The sequence below is a fragment of the Galeopterus variegatus genome, unplaced genomic scaffold, assembly GCF_000696425.1.
Source record: "Galeopterus variegatus unplaced genomic scaffold, G_variegatus-3.0.2 Scaffold818, whole genome shotgun sequence".
Taxonomy (NCBI): domain Eukaryota; kingdom Metazoa; phylum Chordata; class Mammalia; order Dermoptera; family Cynocephalidae; genus Galeopterus; species Galeopterus variegatus.
In genome coordinates this window covers 288368-309631 of record NW_007726929.1, presented here as the reverse complement: position 1 = coordinate 309631, position 21264 = coordinate 288368, and the positions used below count along the sequence as shown (strand labels likewise).

At 37.3% G+C, this 21264-nt stretch overlaps 1 protein-coding gene across 1 annotated transcript; it reads right to left on the bottom strand.

Annotated features, from left to right (window-relative positions):
• Positions 1-6085: 6085 nt before the first annotated feature.
• PRKRIR (protein-kinase, interferon-inducible double stranded RNA dependent inhibitor, repressor of (P58 repressor)) lies at positions 6086-19692 on the bottom strand. The gene is made up of 5 exons (XM_008572680.1): positions 19614-19692; positions 16024-16131; positions 11667-11703; positions 6726-7132; positions 6086-6254 (listed from the first exon to the last, which is right to left on the bottom strand). The coding sequence occupies exons 1-5, from the start codon at positions 19626-19628 to the stop codon at positions 6108-6110; spliced, it is 714 nt and encodes a 237-aa protein (XP_008570902.1). The 5' UTR covers positions 19629-19692; the 3' UTR covers positions 6086-6107.
• Between the last annotated feature and the right edge of the window lie 1572 nt (positions 19693-21264).

The window sequence follows — 21264 nt, the reverse complement described above, 5'->3', positions numbered from 1 at the left end:
CTAAAGAAAAATAATCATACCAAGAATAGGAGTTTGCCAAATAAGACATAAGCAATACCAAACATTTTTTTTTTCCTTTTTGTCTTTTTTCGTGACCAGCAACGGATTGCAACCCTCAGTGTCGCGCCCGTACTGGACCGGGACCGGCCACGGGATCGCAACCCTTGGTGCTCCCGCCCCTTGCTCAGCCAGTGAGCGGCCGGTCTGCATGTGGGATCCAACCCTCGGTGGGAGCGCCACCGCGCTTCCCAAGCGGCGCACTGTAGCAGTGCGCCACCGGGCCGGCCCAATACCAAACATTTTTAAAACCAAAGTTTTATGGTAACACAAAACAGAAATGTGTCAGGAACCTAATAACCCCAGACCCTGGCCTGTTTAATAAATCTCTCTCCTATAAAGCTGACATATTTATGGGATTACTGTTTACATTAATAACAATTTAAAGGGCAGACACTGCTCCCCTATCAAGAAATGATTCTTTCAGGTTTCCATCTTCAGTCATGTCTGTGGTATGACAGAACGTGTGGCATTGAGTTAGGACACTTCTGTTTGCCCCTGGGCTCTGTTACCAGTGAGTGGTGTGATCCTGAGCAAGCTGTCCTCTCTAGTCCTCTGGAAAATAAGGGGTTGTGTATGTAATCTCCAAGACTCCTTCCAGCTCTAAAACTCTACCACCTTGCAGAATTCACAGTTTAACATATGTAATACTGGTGTGAGGAAGAAGTATTGCATGTTAATCTGGTACCTTAAAAACCTAAAATAACGTACCAAGTATCATAATTATCAGCAGTTTTTTTGGGGGGAAAATAAATTACACATTATAGGGTATACTTCTAACACCAAGATAATAATCTGGTACCTTAAAAACCTAAAATAACGTACCAAGTATCATAATTATCAGCAGTTTTTTGGGGGGAAAATAAATTACACATTATAGGGTATACTTCTAACACCAAGATAACAGCAGCCACATTTTCACTGAAAAGAAAATGAGATTAACTTAAGAATATTTGGGGTCATGAAGTCCCACAGCACACACCATTTTCAAAGGTCCGCCTACTCTTAGCAAATACCAATTCAGTGGCTTCAAACCTATTATAACTTGATCTATATTGGCAATGACGGTGGTGAGTTTGGCTTAGTTTTATATACCATCATCACTCATTAATTTAATGAGGTAATATATGGGGAAACAAATATTGCTGTTTTTTATAGGTTTCTGCAAAGGCTATTGCCTACCCTTTTGACCTCCTATATTCAATGCTGTCTACTACTCTGAGCTGCAAACTGGGAGATACGTCAAGAACTACAGTTTCTCACAGGGCTTCCATCCAGTGGAAGAGCCAGGTAAACCTGGGAGCACATGTAAGAGCCACTTGATCCAGATTTCAGGGATGGGGACACCCCAGAGGAAGTGACATCTAAGCCAAAGTCTGTGACAGTGATGATGTGCTAAACACTCTGCACTCTGGGTTTCCCTAGGGCCTTCTCCTCTGTGCTCCCCTCATACCCCGAGTTCTCCTCTAGCTACAGTGACCATAAGTCCTGGTTTGCTCTGGACAGTCCCAGTTTATCTGCTGTTCTGGCATAACTATTAATAGTGCCCCCTTACACAATTACCCTTCCTTTAGCCCTGGCAGTCCCTGGCTTGCAAGTCTGGCTCCCCCATGTGACTCAGCTCACTGAGGGCTGGAGCTCAATGTTATTCACCTTTGTATCCATAACATGGGCTCTATTTCATTGACCTTTGTATCCATGATACTTAGCCTGGTGCCTGATGCTAAATAGATTGAGCACCACAGCTGTTCAATACAATATTTGAAATTAGAATGAAAAGTAAATACGAGACAACAAACTAGATTTATGAATCTTACATTATATTAGATTCCTGGTTCCACTTTCACTAGCTGTGTGACCTTCTGAGTCTTAGGTTTTCACCTGAAAAATGGGGGTAACAGTACCTTCTCATAGGGTAGAGAAACTTAAATGAGATAGTACAGGTAAAGTGTTTTAGCACATACCTGGCATATATTGAGCACTGTTAGCAGCAGCTGCTACCGTAGAAAATAACTAGTCCTCCTGCTGCTGAACCCTGCTTTGCTGTAAGAAAATTAAATCAACACCTAACAAACATCCAGTAGGGACTCAGTAAGTGTGCACTAAATGAATACTTAGTCTCATACTGGGTGCTGGCTGCAGACCAGATTCTTGGATTACAAGATGCATTAATCAAAATTATTATTTAGAAGTCACAAGTTTTGACTCCTCTATGTCCAGTTTTAATAACAATTTTTAAAAACCTCCACCTCATATACATAAGCACAGAATACACAACACAGCAGCACTACGGTTGTATCCTAGATGTGTTAATTAATAGCATTTAAAGCTCGCTCTTGTTATAACTATACCCTCTTTTAAAAGTTACTCTTATATAAGCATGCCAACTTGGATATTTGGGTCCATCTCTTCTCTTTTTCAACTATCAGCTTCTCAAGTTTTATGTGATTAATGTATATAAAGTAGGAAGGCCTAAGATTGAGTCAACAGTAGTTTTCTTGATCCCCCAATTACAATATCCTCTTTGCAGTATATCCTTGTTGAACATTTGGAATGAATTAAGACTTTAAACTTCCAGATGTTTAAACTACTACTGTAAATTCAAACTCATTAAAAAGGGGCAGATTTACTACCTCTACTTAGTTTTGAAGTCTGTTGTTCACCCTATCCAAATAATTTATGAAACCAAATACAGTGGTAGGTAAGTGTATTCTATTTATACAGTATTCATGGTGAGAAATAAGGGGTATAAAAAAATGTCTGGAAATTAACTGCCATTTTAGCCAACCTATAGATCACACTTATTGCTGTTTCTAAACTAGTAATTGTTTCCTGAAACTGATCTAGTAGATATTTTATGCTAATCTATACTAAAAATTACTTTGCTTTTTCTGGCCACAGAAAGCTGGCTAGAGGACCATTTGATTACGGCGAGAATACAGCTGCACCCACTCTTGCGAAGTAAATGGACCTCGATCTACAGTTCTTTGTAGTGTCTTGGCAGGCAAATAAATGTGGCAGCACTTCTACATCCAGTTTGTAAAGTCTCAGAAGTTTCAGCCTTTTTTTTTTTTTTTTTTTTTTTTGCAAGGAACCTATGTCGACTATAATGAGTGCATTTTAGAGATGTTGTGCTGAAAGCTGGCAGTGAATAAAAGGAGCCTATTCCTAAAGCAAATATTTATTTTACAAACCTTAAGAATGAAGTGGCTTTCACAATCAATTTTAAGATTGAAGGATTGGATTGAAGTGCCTGGCTCTGGCATTTATTAGGTATATAATTTGGGGCAATTAATTTACCTCTGTGAGCCTGATTCCTCAACTGAAAAATGGGGATAGTACCTGCCTGAGATTTTCTGAGAACTTGAATAATTCAAGGTGCTTTGTAAGCTCTCAAGTATCATATAAATATTAATAAATACTAGGAGCACAATATTCCTGTGTTTTACGAATTGCTCATTTTAAATAGCTCTTAAAAAGTGGCTGCCTCTAATATGAAACAAAAATAAACTAGATCTAACTAAGTTACTGCAGAGGAACTGGCCTCAAGAGGAGGGCTCTTTCAACTCAGCCAACTACTACTTACCTAACAGGAATTATTCTGAGTTAAATGAAAATTACATAAAATTATTAATAAAGCATTTGTTCTCATTTCTAGATAACATCCTACATTAGGCTTCAACTGCATAACTTTTTTTCCCCCAAAATGAAAGATGTCAAAAGCAAAACTTTCTGATTCGATATACTAAATCTTTAATGTATTTCCTAGTACATTTTGCAAACTGTTTAGATATGATACAGAACTTAATTTCTTTAAATAACTGCACAACACTTTCATGGATACTATTATTTTCCTTTAATTTCAATAAATCTGATTTAATGAAGTCTATAAAGTTTGTGTGTGTGTGCATAATTATAAATTAGTAGTCCTGTGGGCTAACTCTAGGCTGTAAGCTGAGTCAGAAAGTGCATCTGGTATTGCCAGATTTGTGGAATAGCCATTATACCTACCACTTCCTAATTATTTCATCTGTGAGACTACAATTGTCTCAACTTATTATCAAAGATCATAGTTTGTGAAAATGCCTTTTAACAAATTAGGGTTTTTAAGCTTTCAACAGATTCCCGAATTAGAGAATATACATAGATTATAAAAAATAAAACAAAAAACCAAATGATGGGCACCTTAAAAGCTTAATGCTTGCTGCATAAATGTACAAAATTGATTTTCCTCACCAAAAATAACAGCAATATTTTCTGTATTATTTCTAGATAAACCACAAAAAACACTTTAGGCTTTTCAGGTTTTGCTTATAAATCAAGATGAGGCAGTAGATATAGTCATGGAAAAAGACAGAAGAAAACAGACAAGTCAGTTGTCATTATCCATGGCCTCTGATTCTGTCTTGACCATGAAGCACAAGTGTTCAATATATACCTGCTAAAAAGCATATGGAGATGTAGGCTCAACAAAGGAATGTAAACAGTAACCACCAGATGAGGAACAATGGCAGGCTCTTCCATTCAAACTTTAACTGTAACTTGTTCCTCTAAGTTTATTTGATAAAGACAAAATCTACACTGAAATCCTTATTTGGCGAGTTCACAAGTTTCTCTCTCTGTTAATTCCCTTAACTGTTCATTACAGATTTTCAACAACATACTTAAAACTCCCACTAGTCAAAGGTCAATTGTGGGTTTCAATGTAACATTTTATCAAACGTATTCCTTCCTCCCACACCTCCTTAAAATTTATTTCTTCAAAGAATTTATAACTCAATACCCGACAAATGGATCCATGGTGATAATAAATGTTATGTCTAAAATGACTTATCTAAAACAGTTCCAGAGTACCACTAGCAGAGACCACACAGAAGTGAAACGTGGCACTTTCAACGCTATCTTCTGGAAGAACAGATAGGTTTTCAAAGCATGAGAGTTCAAACAGGGGCCATTTAAATAGGAAGATTATCAATGGCTAATGTACTCAATAGGAGGCCCACAGGCAAAGATATTCAGTGGTTAAGTGGCCTACATACACCTTACAGATATTCTTCCAGATATCAAACATAAGAGAAAGCTTATTTTTAAAGTCTCTTAGGTATTTACAATGGTTTCTGAATTATCTGTAGGAAGCTCTGACTTAGTTGTATAGAGTTTGATATATGTGTCCACCATTAAATCCAGATCATGTTTTATATCAAAATTTATGTTAAGCAAAGCCAAGTTACTTGACCTTTGGTCTGTCAAAGTGTTCCTCAAGTATGCTTTGAGACGCTTTCGTCCATTTTCATAGCGCTCATTCTCAACCTTCATCACAGGAAGAATACATAGGACCTTCAGTAATGCATACACATTAGGGAAAAACTTGATGTCAGGCAGATGGAGGGCTTCATAAATGGTGGATGGAAGTTCTATATCTTTCCCTCTGTGTTTCCATTTGATTCTCCAACAATGAAGCTCGGCTGAGAGTGTGTCAGGATTGGGTAAGTCACTTCTGTACATGTCAGCATGGTGTTCTTCTGACGTATTGAATTTCAGCTGTCCCATGACTGAGGGTACCAGAGATAAGCATTTAAGAGCTTTGAGGTGCTGTTCTGAGAATATATCTTTAAGTTCCTGAATAATATGCTCCACTGTTGGAACACTTAGGGTTTCTTTATAGTAACTCTCAGAGGTTAGGTGAGATTCCAAGTTACCTTGCTGAGCTCTGAGGAATTTCCCAGGGAGTTTCATTTGAATATCAAGTTTGGTTGCCAAATTTGTGGCTTCCTCAAACCAAAACTCATGATAAACTTCAATATTTTCCATCACTTCATTGAGTGAATGCAGTACTGCAGTTAAGCTACTGGCTGCAAAAAAGACATCGGAGGTTTGCCCCTGGAGATTTTTCCCAAAGGCTCTTGTAAAAGATAGGACATTTTTGGAGATTTTTTCCCAAAGGCTCTTGTAAAAGAGAGGACATTTTTAAGAACAACAATGGTAACAACAAAATCAAAATCTGTTATTGCACTACAGAGTACAAATTCTCTGCCAGCTATACAATTATTCTATCTAATACTTGTGTCACTATTTATACCATCTAAACATAAACCAAGTGCTTGCAGGAGGTCCACTAAAATTTCAAAAGCATCATGCCTGCCTGTCCACTGAGAATGGCAAATTTCCTTCAGTTCTCTACTTCTTTCTTCACTGTTCTGAAAAAGAACAGAAATCACATTGTCAAGTTCTAAAAGCAGTTGTGGTGATTGATGGAAAAAAGAACAAACTTCCTCAATTGTTCCCAGTGCAACAGACACTCCCATAACAGGGACTGATTTTGCCAACCACATATTTAAGGCACAGGAAGAGCAAAGTGTGTAGATAGCTTGGGGATATTTCTCTAAAAGTCTAGAAGCAACAACTTTCATTTTGGAAGAAAATCCACTAGACACAATGTAAGCTTGGCCACGACAATACTCCATGTTTAGGCCCCACTTCTCAGTTATTGTAGTGTGAAATTTCACAGCCAAAATTTCTGCATCAGCTTCATAAGGCAGGAAGCCCACAAATTCCTCTCTCAGATTATGAGATTCATCGACAAACCTCACCAACACAGGTAGGTGCTCCTCTCCTGCTATGTCCACTACATCATCAGTGATAATAGAAAAGAAGTGTGAGTCTCTTACTTCCCTGAGAGTTTCTTCCCGAATACAGCTCTCACAGATCTCAAGCATCTGTTTCTGCTGTGTTTTCGAACAGAACAACGTGTTAACTGCTGTTGTCTCAAAGCGCTTTCTCAGGACCTCTTCACCAGAATTTATCCGGCACTCCAGCAGTGCTTGAAAGTTATCAGGAGTAAAGAGACCTTCTGGGATTTCATCAGCCTCATGTCCATCCAGAGGTATGTTTTGTTTTCCCATAAGAATCAAAATTTCAAATAGAGATTTTAAGTATTCTTTGTTTTCCTTCTCTTCAAGGGATAGAGGTAAGATATCTTCATCGTGTTCTTCACCCCCTTCTTCTGCACTGGGGTTCTGAGCATTACTGTTGTTGGTTTCTTTATGTTTTTGTTCCTGTTCAGAAGTTTCATCAACTGGAAAACAAAGAATTAATTTTAGATACAGGCGCACAAGAAAATCATACAAAACAAACAAAAAAATACATTTTTGATCAGTTAAATACTAAAAATCCAGAAACTCAATTCATTCAACATTCACAGGGCATCTACTGGACTACAGACTAGGATATAGAGATTAAAATAAGACGCACTCTAGTTGGAGAGACGAATGCCGTAAACAGATATATTTTAATCTTACACATAATGCTGTTACAAAATAGGAACAATTTTTTATAAACTTAACAACAAGGCATTTCCCATATTATACAGAGTAATGAAAAACATTTCATGCCCTCAAAAAAAGGAAGGGGAAGAGAACTAATATCTACTGAGGCACTGTGCTTGGCATTTTATATGTATCACATTACTCTTTCTTCAGGCAGGTGGTGGTAGCAATCCCATTTGACAATGAGTACAGTAAAAACTGTGCCCAAGGTCATGGATACAGTTAGAAGGGTGGAAATGAAATTCAAATCCAAGCTTGTCTGGATCCAAGGTCCATACTAATGCTGTTGCTATCAAACCATTAAGTCACACTTTTATACAGAAGATGAGAAGCAAAACAATATAAAGTAGATTCACTTAATTTTTAGGAATAATATTACAGTATTAGAAATCTTAGCCTAATCTCTTCATATTTAGATGGGAAAACTGAGGCCCTACAGGTTAAGTATCCTGCCCATAGTCATACAGTGGTGGCTCCAGGAAAAGAACCAAATCTGAGGAATCACAGAACCTAGTTCTTAGAACATAAGACTATGAAAGGGCCACCAAGAGTTGTACAGTATCATGGGATAGAGGGGAGGGGGAGAAAAACAGAAAAATTCAGAACAAAGATGATGCACTGATAATGGCAAGGATAAGGAGGACATGAACAAGGGAGGGCATTTCAGTTGGCAGGAAGTACTCCAGTAAAAGCACTAAGGTGGAAGAGGGAAGAGGTTGTCCAATTAAAGACTGAGCATCCTTAATCCAAAAATCTGATATCCAAAACCCAAAACTTTTTGCGTACTAACATGATACCACAAGTAGAAAATTCTACACCTGACATTATTTTTTTCGCTGTTTTAATGGAATCTCATATTTTTTACTGTTAAGTATTATTAAGTGTGAACAAGTATAAGAAAATGATGGTTTTTCGGTAGCATATAAATTCAAAGTCAGGAATGATGGTGATGCCAAACAACCACAGATTGTTCACATGGGTGGCTGAGATAGCGGATACCTTTGCTTTCTGATGGTTCAATGTACACAAACTTTGTTTCATGCACAAAATTATTTAAAATATTGTATAAAATTACCTTTAGGCTATGTGTATAAGAAACATAAGTAAATTTTGTGTTTAGACTTGGGTTGCATCCCCAAAATATCTTATTATGTATATGCAAATATTCCAAAATCCAAAACACTTCTAGTCCCAAGCATTTTGGAAAAGGGATATTTAGCCTGTACAAAGTGAAATTTACTCTGACTGGAGCCTGTGTAAGTCATGTTTCTAGGCATCCCCGGCCCTTCAGAGCTTTGTCAGGGTTCAGCAAGGGCAGGGAACATCCTTCCCTCACCCCTCCTCAACTCAGAAGACACTGCTATTCATCATATATTACAGAGCAGTGGTTCTATGCTACATAAGTTTTCCCAAGTCAGAAAGTAAGAGGTCATCCAGATTGCCTGCTTGCCTGCCTCCCTCCCTCCCTCCTCCATTACTTCTCTTTACTTCTAAACAACAAGTACTAATTCTGTTGCTTGTTTTTGGGGGGTCCCCCCACAAAAATGGTCATAAAGAGCAAAGAGTACAGAATAAAAGTACATCCCTCTCCTTTTAGGCATCTTTCCATATGCAAGTCATAGGTATCAAGTTTCTTGAGTTACTTGAATCCATTCCCTTTTCTCCACCCTCTCTACCAATGATTTGAATTCAAGGCCTTTCAACTTTTATTTGGTCTGCTGACAGCCTAACTGGCTTCTCTGCCTCCTGTGTTACCTTTTCTTTTTTTTTTTTAAGTTTTTTTATTATTATTATTATTTTTTTTTAATTTAATTTTTATTTTTTGTGACCGGTAAGGGGATTGCAACCCTTGGCTTGGTGTCGCCTGCACCGCGCTCAGCCAGTGAGCGCACCGGCCATCCCTATATAGGATCTGAACCTGCAGCGGGAGCGCCACTGCACTCCCAGTGGCGCACTCTCCCGAGTGAGTCACAGGGTCGGCCCAATATTATTATTTTTTTACATTCTAAGATGTTGTTGCAAAGCAGTTGGGCGTAGGGAGAGTCAGGGAGGGGGAAGGAAATAGGAGAAGGAAGAAGGGGGGGCATGGTTGAGGCCCATGGCACGCCCCTCATTCCTGCAGTGGAGACAAGGGGGCTTCCAGTGGTGGCTTGGTTGTCGCTGGGCTGGTGGCAGATGTTGGGGCGCATGGCTGAGGCCCTTAGCCCCCCACTGCCCTGGCTTGGGAGCCCAGGGCATTTACTGTGGTGGCTCGGCGGTCATCGCTGGGCTGGTTGTAGGTGTCGGGGGACATGGTTGAGACATGTCCCCAGCCCTCCATGCTCCCTGGCTTGGGAGCCTAGGGGCTCCCAGTCCTTTTAAGGTTTTATAGGTGTTCTTTGGTGATGTGAGACCTTTACTAGTTAATATCAAACTTTGTCTCCGATCTGTGGGTATTGTGTTTTTTCTTTCAGCTCCATGTTGGATTATTTGCGGTTCCCACCACTTAAACTCTGCACTGGAACTAATTTGTTGTCCTTTGGTTACTTCTAAAATGGAGAAACTTCCTGTGGGGACCAGCACTTGAGCCCTGTAGTTGAGCTAAATTGCTGCTTTGCCGCTGATTCCCTGGGAAAGGCTTTTTGTGCAGCTCAGATTTTAATGGTTGACCTTGTATGTCCTTCTGGGTCTTGTGAGTTCCAGAACACCTAGGCTGTGTGGAAACTCTCGTGTGGGCCTGAGACTTTTCAGCAGACTGCACTCCCTGCAGATCTGTATTCCTGACAAGCCTCTACTGAGTGGTCCTGCGCTGATTTGGGGGACAGATCAGCTGTCCATGCTGTGCCCCAGTGTTCCCCCAGTGGATCCATCTCCCCCACTACCCATACTCCAAACACTTCCCATGGGACAGGCCGTGCGCCAGTCCCTTGTGATGACTCACCGGCCTCTGAGTGGCTCCTTTTTTCAGTTGTTGTGGCTCCTCGCTCCTATGTGGGTCCAAGGGAACCCTGTTAGTGGTCTTGTTGGCCTGAGGGCCACCAAGGCCCTCCTCTCCCCTGCCGCCTCCAAGCAACTTCATGTGAACGGCACAGCTGCAGCTTTTGCCAGCTCTTGCTCCATGTGCTCACCAGCCCCAGCCTTGAAGTGGACAGGATTCGAAATGGTGGGAGCGATCCTTTTTTTATCTCATCGTGGCTTCTCCCACCTTCATGAACTGCGTAGGTCTCTCCTCCTCTTCCCCTGAGCTCTAGTGGCCCCAATTTGGCTGTCGTTGCTTTTTAATAGTTGTAAATTGGTTGATTTGTGGAAGAGAGTGATGCTGGGGACCATCTATTCCACCATCTTGACTGGAAGCCCAGTATTGCCTTTTCTAATCCATCAGAGTGTTCTATGTAACATGGAAATCACCTACATACAAATCCCTCAATGGTTCCCTATTGCCAATAGTCTGCATCCCTGCAAGTTCTGCCATCTGTGGTCTCCTTGGGGTCCATTTTCTAACCATCATAGGTTATCAGAAACTCCTACACCACCAAAATGAGAGTAGTTCTCAATCTAGCACCCTGTTTTATGCCACTCTACTTCTGCATAGAATACCTTTCCCTCCTTTCTTTGCCTGAGTCCAGGTCTCCTCATCTATAAAGGGGGAAAATAGTACTTACCTCAGAGCTACTGTGAGAATTAAATGAATGAATGTAAGTAAAGCACTTAGAATAAGGACTTGGTTTCAGTAAACATTTAATAAAAGGTTATGTTAATAATAATAAGAGCAGTAGGAGGAAGAGTAATAGTAATAGCTGACAAGAACAAAAAACAACTTCTAGCCCTCATCCTTTGGTGACACAGGTCAGGCATCACCACCTACAGAAAGACTGTTGGGACCACTACCCTCAGTGGCACTAAGTGTCCCCATAGCATTTATTCCTTAAGCATTTACCAAGAAATTATTATGCACCACAAATTGGGTGGACAGAGATTCAGTGCCTGTCCTTACTACTGCCCTTCCTTCTCTATACTGGGACATTCTGTCTGTGTGCCTGACACTCCTACCACATTGAGAGCACCTTGAGAGGAAAAAGGGTCACCTCTGTGAGGCCTGAACATGGCAATATGTGTGGCGCTCAATAAAGACAAACTGAACTAAGACTTGAATCTCACAGACAATTCCAGACTACAGAACACAACCACACTCTTACACCCATTCTCAAGGCAGGTTTTGGACACAAAACATAATTATTTGTCCTTACCAGGTCAAGGCCTTTTAAAAAGGCATTCAAAAGTTGAGTCATTAACACTATCACTTACTTTTTTTCTGTTTCAGTGTCCTGATTTCATCTTCACTCTAAATGACAAGGAAAAAAGAAAAGAAAAAATCATCTTTAAGAAAACTGACCTCTAGTATATCATCTTAGACTCATAAATAAGAAAGCCTATTTTGAGCCAAATTTAATTCTTTCAAGGGCATAAATTCTTTATATGAAATACATTCAACAGACAGACAGATGACGGGAATACCAGAATAATTTGCTAAGGACTCCAAGCTTATAGAGGGGAAAGAATACATCATTTAACTTACTTTCTCCCTAAATCATCATAACTTTGGGTTACAAGGGTTTACTGGCTAATAAAAGGGATGAAAATACACCATGGCCCTTGGGGTCAAATTCTAGAGAATGAAAATCATCTCCCTTCCCAACCTAACCCTAGAGATGCCACTTTAAGGGGGAGGTTGCTGAATGCCAGAAACTAACACAAAAGTGATTAGAAATCCCTGAGAAGCAGAAGGAGATAAAGTACCAGCAATGAAGAGAAATGGATGCACAGAACAAAGTGGACAAGTGGCACAGACAGGATTAGAATGAGGAAGAACTTCCCAGCTGTGTCCTTTACTCTCCCTCCAAACCTCTACAATGTTTAGATCACAACCCCCCATTACTATCTGTGGCAGGAAAGCAGAAGTACCAATGACAGCTTGAGACAGCAGGATACCTGCTGGGCAGTATTTGGCAGCACTGGACATGGTGCTGATAACAAGAAACATCAGCAGGCTGGTCAACCTGGAACACTCCCTCCTTATTCTGTGAGCTGCAATTACAAGGAGGGCAGATCTAGAAGACTGTGAGGTATCTGCCTGCTGTGAGGTATTTGAAGTTCCCTGAGGGGCAGAGTACAGTGAAATGATAGCTACAGGGCAGGAAGTGGTTGAGCTTCTCATCCCTGCCTGGTACATATTACTAAAAAGAAAGCTGATATGGAGGACTATTGTGTAAGTGTCAGCATTCATCTGTGAGAAGTCCTAGAAAAACAGAAATAAGGAGGGGAAGAAATGCATGAAGAAATAAAAACTGAGGATTTCTCAGAACTTAAGATGTAAGTCCTCAGATGTAAAATGGTAAGCAAGCTGGATAAGAAAAAAACTCACATTTAAATACAGTTTAGCAAAGTTTAAAATGTCAAAAATAAAGAAAATATTCTAAAAGCTCTGAGGAAGAAAAAGCAGACCACTTAGAAAGGAACAAGAATCAGACTGGCATCAGACTTCAATAGCAATAATGGTTGCAAAAAAACTGGAAAAAATCAACATCACATAGATTATGTATATCCTCTATGCAACTCTAACTAATATTTGAAATACAAAATACAAAATGGTTCTAAAAAACAAACCCATGTCTGGAAACTAAAAAGAAAAAAAATACCTTGTTAATGAAATAGGGGAAATTACAAAATATTTATAGCTAAATAATGAAAACACAACATGTCTAAAATTGTGGGATACAAATGAAACAGACTTAGAGAGACATTTATAGCTTTGAATACACATAAATATGACCTAAACTTCAAGAAGCTAGAAAAAAATGCCAAAAAGTAAATCCCCCAAATCAAGAAGAAACCAATAAAATAGTTCACAAGTATGGCAATTATTGACAAAACTAATTCCTGGTTCTTTGAAAAGACTATTAAAATGATTTTAAGAGCAGAGAAAAGCAAACATTCAAAAATCCCAGAAAGGGGGCTGGCTGGTTAGCTCAGCTGGTTAGAACACAGTGTTATAACACCAAGGTCTTAGGGTTCAGATCCCCAAACCATCTAGCTGTCAAAAAAAAAAAAAAAAATCTTAGATGAAGTTTGTAAACTTTAGGAAAACATATACTAAAACACAAGAAGAAAGAGAAAACCAATAAAGAAATTGGAATGGCAATCAAAACCTTCCCTCACTGAGCCCATGCCCTCTGATGGTTTACCAAGTTCTGTCAAGAGTATAAAGTGTCTACCTTATACAAGTTTTTCTAGAAAAATTTGGGAAAAAAAAAAGGAAAAGTAACCAACTGATTTTATTAGGCTAACAGAACTTTGATATCAACTGGATAAGGTGAGTACATGAAAGGAAAACTATAGGCCAACACTTATACATGCAAAATCCTAAAAAAATATTGACCAACTGAATCCAATAGCATATAAAGCAAATATATACATTGCCTATTAGGTTGCCTATTAGGTTCACCACATGAATGCAAAGATGACTCAACATCAGAAATCCATCAATGTTATTCACTGCATTAAAGAATGAAAAAAAAAAAAAAACTGAACTTTTCTACTTAATAGATGCAATGAAAGCATTTGACAAGTTCAATAAGTTGTGATAAAAACTCTGAATGTTGGGCCGGCCCGGTGGTGCACTGGAGAGTGCGCTGCTTGGGAGCGTGGCGGCGCTCCCGCCGAGGGTTTGGATCCCATGTGGAGACCGGTTCCCGCTCACTGGTTGAGCGAGGTGTGGGCGCAACACCGAGGGTTGCGATCCCGTTGCTGGTCCCCGGTACGGGTGCGACACCGAGGGTTGCGATCCCGTTACCGGTCAGTAAAAAAGACAAAAAAGGAAGAAAAAAAAAAAAAAACTCTGAATGTAGGACTAGAAGAGAATTTCCTTGACTTGATAAAAACGATTTAACAATACCAACAGTAAATATCATACTTAATGGAACAATGCAAGTGTGCCAGCTGCAACATTACTGGAATTGTTCAATGCATTGCTAGGGATGATCTTGACTGAACAATAAGACAGGCAATAGAAAAAAATTAAAATGATAAGAACTGGAAGAAGAGATAAATTTCTCTTTATTTGTAGATGATATAATCAGTTACACAGAAAACTCAGTACACTAGAAGGATTAATTAAAAAAAAAGTTCTTCAATATTTTTGGAAATCATCTGAACCAGAATACATAATCTATACCAACAAGAACCACAATGTATTTAGGAAATAATCTAAAAAAGAAGGTACCTGTTCTCTCTTAAAGAACTGCAACAAAAACCCAAAAATATTTTCATATTTTTTACTTTCTGTGCTCTTGAAGTATTTTACTAGTCCTTTCAAAGAACCAATATTTAATTTTGTCAATGACTGCTATTACTTGAAAGCTATTTTATTTTTTCTATTCAAGGATGGGACTAATCGATATTGTAAAGATGTCAATTCAAAGCAATTATAATAAAAATCCCAACAGAATTCTTAGGAGAACTTCACAAAAGGATTCTCAAATTCATATAGAGAAATAATGGTCCACAAATAATTAAATAAATAAATAGTTAAGACAGTTTTGAGAAAGAAGAGTTAAAAAAATCACCCTATTTGAAAGTAAAGATATATTACAAAGCCAAAGTAATAACAGTATGATACAAATGCAAACAGCCCCGTGGAATGGAACAGAGCTCCCAGAAACAGACTTTTGTATATGAAAACTTGGTATAAGACAAAGGTGGCATTTTATATGTAGAGGAAAGGATGAATAAATTAACAGACCACGATGGGAAAACTGGTTATCAACAGGGAGAAAAATAAAGTTAGATCCCTACTAGACACCATACATACAAACTCCAAAAGGATCAAGGATTTAAATATGAAAGATAAACAGAAGTAAGGAAAATTAGATAAATGTTATCTTTAAAAAGCACATAGTAGGTGGATCGATATGACATATATTAAATACACTAGCATGGATACCACAGGTAGGGGAGAATGGGAATAGTAATAGTGGATGAAAAAGGAAAAATGAAACAAAATAAGGTCCTCACTAGTGGCAATGATGGCAGAAAGCCATGGACTGAGGAGTCTGAGTAATTTAATTTTGTTCACCTAAGGTCAACAGAAAAGCAGGTAGGTTTCAATCATCAGAACTGAAGAGTATCGAAGGAATATAAAAACATGTTTAAATTATGCCATATACAAAGATTTAAAAGCTTTTTCTAAACCCTGTTAGTATTTAATAGTTATAGAATCCTTATCTCTAAAACTATCCATGTCTCAACTTTTACACTTTCCCTTTCTTCATCCCTTTGTGCTGAATTCTGAAAACACACCTCAGCTCCATTTTCCTTACTACAAAAAAGGTAGCTTTTCCTTCTTCCCAGTAAGGGAACGAGCTAGTGGCTTGTAATCAACAGTACACACGGGCCCAAATCAACAAGTATCAACTGGTTAAATGTCAGAAATACTAAAACAAACTAATCATGTTATATCCAAACTACTTTAATATTAATCATAACATTCATTTCCCATTACTCTACATTTGATATAAAGAGTAACTTGGACTAATTTTAACATAACTGCATCTATATTTGATTTCATAGTATTATAGAGGAGGAGGCTGAAAGCATAAAGACATACCAATTCTTTTATTCGTTTTCTGTGTCTACTATGTGGATTGTTCAAATGACTGGTAAGATCAAATATTGTTGGTATTGCATTATCTCGAAGAACTGTCCTATAAGGACTCTGAAAAAAAAAAATGTGTTAATTCAGAGATGGTCTTTAAGAATGTATTACACATAAATTCTATGTTAATGATTTCCCCAGTACTCTTTCAACTCCATCTTTGAAGCACAGAGACTTACAGAATTTAATGTCAGTTCAGGTCAGTCTACTATTTCTAACTGTTTTTGCATTTGCCCTTCTGGCAATCTATTATCAATTAGGGAACTGAATTGATGGTTGGCATAAAAAAAATGTATTTGCATTTTGTATATATATTTCTAATTCAGCTTCCTGACTACTTTATGTGTTCTGTGCGTCCATGAGCCCACCAAATCTACAGGAAGTACATGTCTCCAAATGTGCCCTCTTGTAATGTTCTACAATAATGCTTTCCTCCTTTACTTGCTGTCCACTCCACTTTTGGTAATATTACTCAGAAGCATCAAGGCACGGTGAAAATAATATTGGACTGGGATCCAGGTGACCTAGAAACTAGTCCAAACTCTACCTGTAACACACTAAGAGACCCTGGCTAAATTACTTTCCCTTTTTAGATCCCAGTTTCCTCTTCTGAATAAAATTCAGGTATTGAACTAGCTCCACATTTCCCAAAATGAAATTATTCACATACTATGATCTTAATGCATGCCATTTCAGTTATACCATCATCTGCACTTTTACACAATCTACTCACTTTCTTAGTTAACACTGTCTTAAGCAACAAAAATTATAAGAATAATGATTTGATGGGCTGGTTATATTTTTAACACATATTACTAAACTTCTAAGATAAAAATTGATTCATGTGCCACCTGAAACCATCTCACACCACAAGTGATATACATAATCACAATTTTGCAAACACTAAGTATTTCTAAATTTCCTTCTAGTTCTAATATCATATCACTGAAGGAAGATCATTCTCTGTCCTACTTCCTGTTAACCTAAACCAACCTGGCTAGAAGCTGGATGCGTACTTAGATGAAGACGGTCTTCCTAGCCAGACTAGAGGAGGCTGGGTAGGAACAAGAAGTTTATTAAGAAGAAAAGTAACAGATAAATAACTACTATTGCATTCCCCCCAGCTAGTCCAAGGAAACAGTGCCTTTAATTTCTTCCTGAATTTGCAATGTTAAAGACAAAACACACTACGTGCCAAATAAAATAAAATTAACTCCTAAATTTTTTCACCTAGAGAAGGGAGGTTGGGAAGATATAAGGGAAAACATATATCTAAATAGAACACGCTATCTTGGGTTTTATCCAAAGAGCTGCTAAACACATTTGTAAAGAATTTCTATTCAGAGTCAATATTTTCTCATGCCTCATAGAAAACACAAAAAAGAAAATCAATCTGATTTCCCAATGACACGCGGCTTCTAGTGCTGAGCTAGTGATCCTGAGCCTGCAGGGAGTTTATATCAGGATTGATTAGACACACAATTATTGAAGAAAGCAAGAACTACTATACCCAAAGCTTTTCATCTTTCCCACTAAGCAAATGTCTCAAAAATAAGCAAACATACCCACATACATAGTCAACTATACCCAAAGCTTTTCATCTTTCCCACTAAGCAAATGTCTCAAAAATAAGCAAACATACTCACATACATTCTCAAAAATAAGCAAACATACCCACATACATAGTCAACTCTTGATATCTTACCAATTACTTAATAAGGAACAGAGGGATAAAACATTATAATGAATTGTAAAAATTCAAATCAAATTAATTTGCTATTTGCCAATAAAGCAAAGACATTACAGACTAGGAAACAGAAAATACGAATGAAAAACATGCAATATTTTATAAGTATTTATTTGTAAATACACATGCCGAAAAAAGCTATATTCAATTCATACACGTGATAATTTTAACTCTGTATCAAGACAAACTTTAACTGCAGAATTAAGGTTTGAACATAAGCAATGACATTACTTTAGCATCAAAGATAATAAAATATTTGGCAGTGACTGAACTAGTCATGAATGTTTACTGATGCGATCTTAAATGCCAAACCAATGAAGCCAAAACTATTAAACATTTGGATATAGATATCAGATAATCCAGCTTTCAATAGTATCATCTTCTACATGTATATAGAAAGAATATTTTCTCACATTTGGATTAATTTATTTAAGATTGAAGAATCATCTGGAAATTAAAAAAGCAAATCTAGCTCATCTTTTTGTTCTATGCTGTGACTAAACCAATAAAAGAATGAACTATATTTTAAATTTCTCACATTAATCTGGTTTGAATTATCTAATTAAGAGACCATATTTATTATTACTACACCAAAAATGCAAAAATGTGTATGTATTTAAACTAATAATTTGGGATATTTTTACTTAATGTTGAGAATATAAAAGTAGTTTGCCTTTTAAAACATATGATACCTCCTATTTTGGTTGATCATTATTACCCTCTTAACAAAGTAAGGCAAAAATATCCCTCAAATATTCAGATTAAACTGTTGAACCGGAATTGGCTCACCTCCCAATGACTTCACAAGTATCTGCTTCGATTAATTTTGAGAAATAAAATAACCCAATCATTCTTTAGTTTTCTGATGCTTCTGCAAAATGTATCTGAAAAAATATCAAAATTGCTGCATAACAATATATAGTGTACCTTCAAATCAAGTTTATGTCTATCCCAGTATCTGAGATGATACATCAGTTATACCTAAACAAGAATATATTATTTATTTAACAAAACTGTCTTCCTAACTAGTTATTAAAGTGTTTCAAGTCTGCTTCATTTCAATCAAATCTGCCCTATTTGTGCCTTTTAAGAATCACAGCAACAGAATCAAAGAGGGTTAAAAATCTTAGCCCTTGGGAACTATCTGGTCTAATCTCTTCACTAGAAACTGGAGCCCAGAGAGGGGAAGTGACTTGGCCAAGTTCACACAGTTAACAGGAAGGTCTTGATATGAAATTGCAAATTACTGATAGAAATGTTTTTTCACATTATCTATATTATTTGTTTCCTGTTGTAGCTAGCACATATAAACTAAGGGTTGATTCTAACAGTATATAGAAAAACATAAAAACAAAGATTTCCATCCCTAGATGAAGATTTCACTCATAAAAAAGCTCTAGAGAAACTGCTCCAAATAAAAACACCAACTTTACCTTAAATAAATACTTAAAATAAATATATACTTTTATGATCATCTAAAATTTTCTGAAGGCTAAAGAAGTTTAAAAGTGGAGCATCAGGAACAGGGGAGAAAAAAAAAGTCAGGTTTTTAAGAACAAAATAGATATTATTCAGCTGCAAATGTGTCTTCATCTTAAAGTAGTGAGGCATAGGGAAACCTTTCAACACTGATAGACAAGTATGAGGGTACTTCAAAAAGTTCATGAAAAAACAGAATTAAAAGATAATACAAATCTTTCCATGAATTTTTTAAAGACCCCTTGTATTTAAATTTCCAACCAGACAGAGTGATAGAGAGAAAAAGAGAAATAAACCAAACCTTTCTATTACTTACAGTTCTACAGATCATAGAAGTCTCAAAGTGTTTGGCACATAATCGATAATGTTTATTGAGTTGATCAGGGGTTTTATCTTCTAAGTCTGCTCTCCTACAATTTTCCACCCACTTCTGGCATCTATAAATAAAACCAAAATACAATTATGAAATATGAGCTCAACATTTAAATTTCAGCATTTGGTTTTAAGGCAATATATATATATTATGAACAATGGATTCCTGCTCCTTTCCCTCAGAATATAATATAATTTGGGGAAGTTTGTTAATTACAAAATGAGAGATGGAAGAGACCTTAGAAATCATTTAAAACAAACCCTCCAATTACAGACAAGGTTAAGAAGTAATTAGCCTGGAGTCATGAGCAAAATCAGCAGCAAAACTAGAACTTAAACCTGGATCTTCCAGCTCCTAGAACATCCTAGCATCAGAGAGGACTTGATCATTAGCAGTACAAGCAAAAAGTTGCACAGCCGAGAAGCCAACAGCCTAACATTCCCCTCAGGATTTCAACTTAAACAAGCAAATGAAACAACACTGTCACTGTAGAAAATTAGCAAGTAGATATTCTATAAGTAGAGTTTCTGAGGAAAGCATGAAGGCTGTATTTGTTTGCCTTATTATGAACATAATTTATTATCTACGATGATATATACAGACTAGATTGTAAGCTCTATGAATGCAGAGATTGTGCTATACAATCTAGTCCATACCCACTTGGTGCTTAAATATTTGCGGAAAAACAAATAATAACAATAATAATAGATAATGCTTGCTAAGCACTAATTTTGAGCCAGGCACTGTTCTAAGTCCTTTCCAAAGGTGGATGCTATTATTATTCCCCAGCTCAGATGAAGAAACCAAGGTGCAGGAATGTTAAGTAATTTGCTAAAATCACAACTAGATCTTTCTGGCACTCTTCAAGTTTCTAAGAATAAAAGTTCCACCATGGATAAACAGTGTCACAAATCTGAAAATGCATGCATTTTATAATTGCAACACAGTATATTTTTTTAATGTCTTAACACTATGGTCTACCTCCCACCCCACCTACTCCATACACATTGACACTTAATTCTCTCCACTCTAAAAATGTAAAACCATGGTGAAATGTCATGATTTTCAAACCTAAAGTCAACCTGAATTATACAGCATTTTCTTCAACCAAGAAATATTACTGCGCACAGCAATGATACTAAAGATGTCCATATTTTAGCCATATTTTTACACAGTTGTGCATTATGATTACAAACACTTCATATTTCAAAATCCAACTATTAAGTATTAAAACTGTCTCTCTAAAAAAGAATGTGCCCTCTTGCTACAGTTAAATTGGTTTTTTAATTCTTATATCTCTGGAGAACTACACATAATGCTACTGTACATATTATCTCTGAACTAAGCTGAAACAGCTTTGTGATACCAATAGCAACTCAGTCTCAAACAATCAAGAACAGAGATTGGTCATCAGGCAGACAGCCCAATTAATTACACCTATCTCCTTCCACATCAGATACCTAAGATTAAACCTAGTAAAAGATGTGTAAGAGCTCTAATAATTTTTTTTAAACAGATAAATAAATGGAGGGTTGCACAAATTCATGGACTGGGACACTGAATTCTAACGATATCCATTCTTGCCAAATTGATT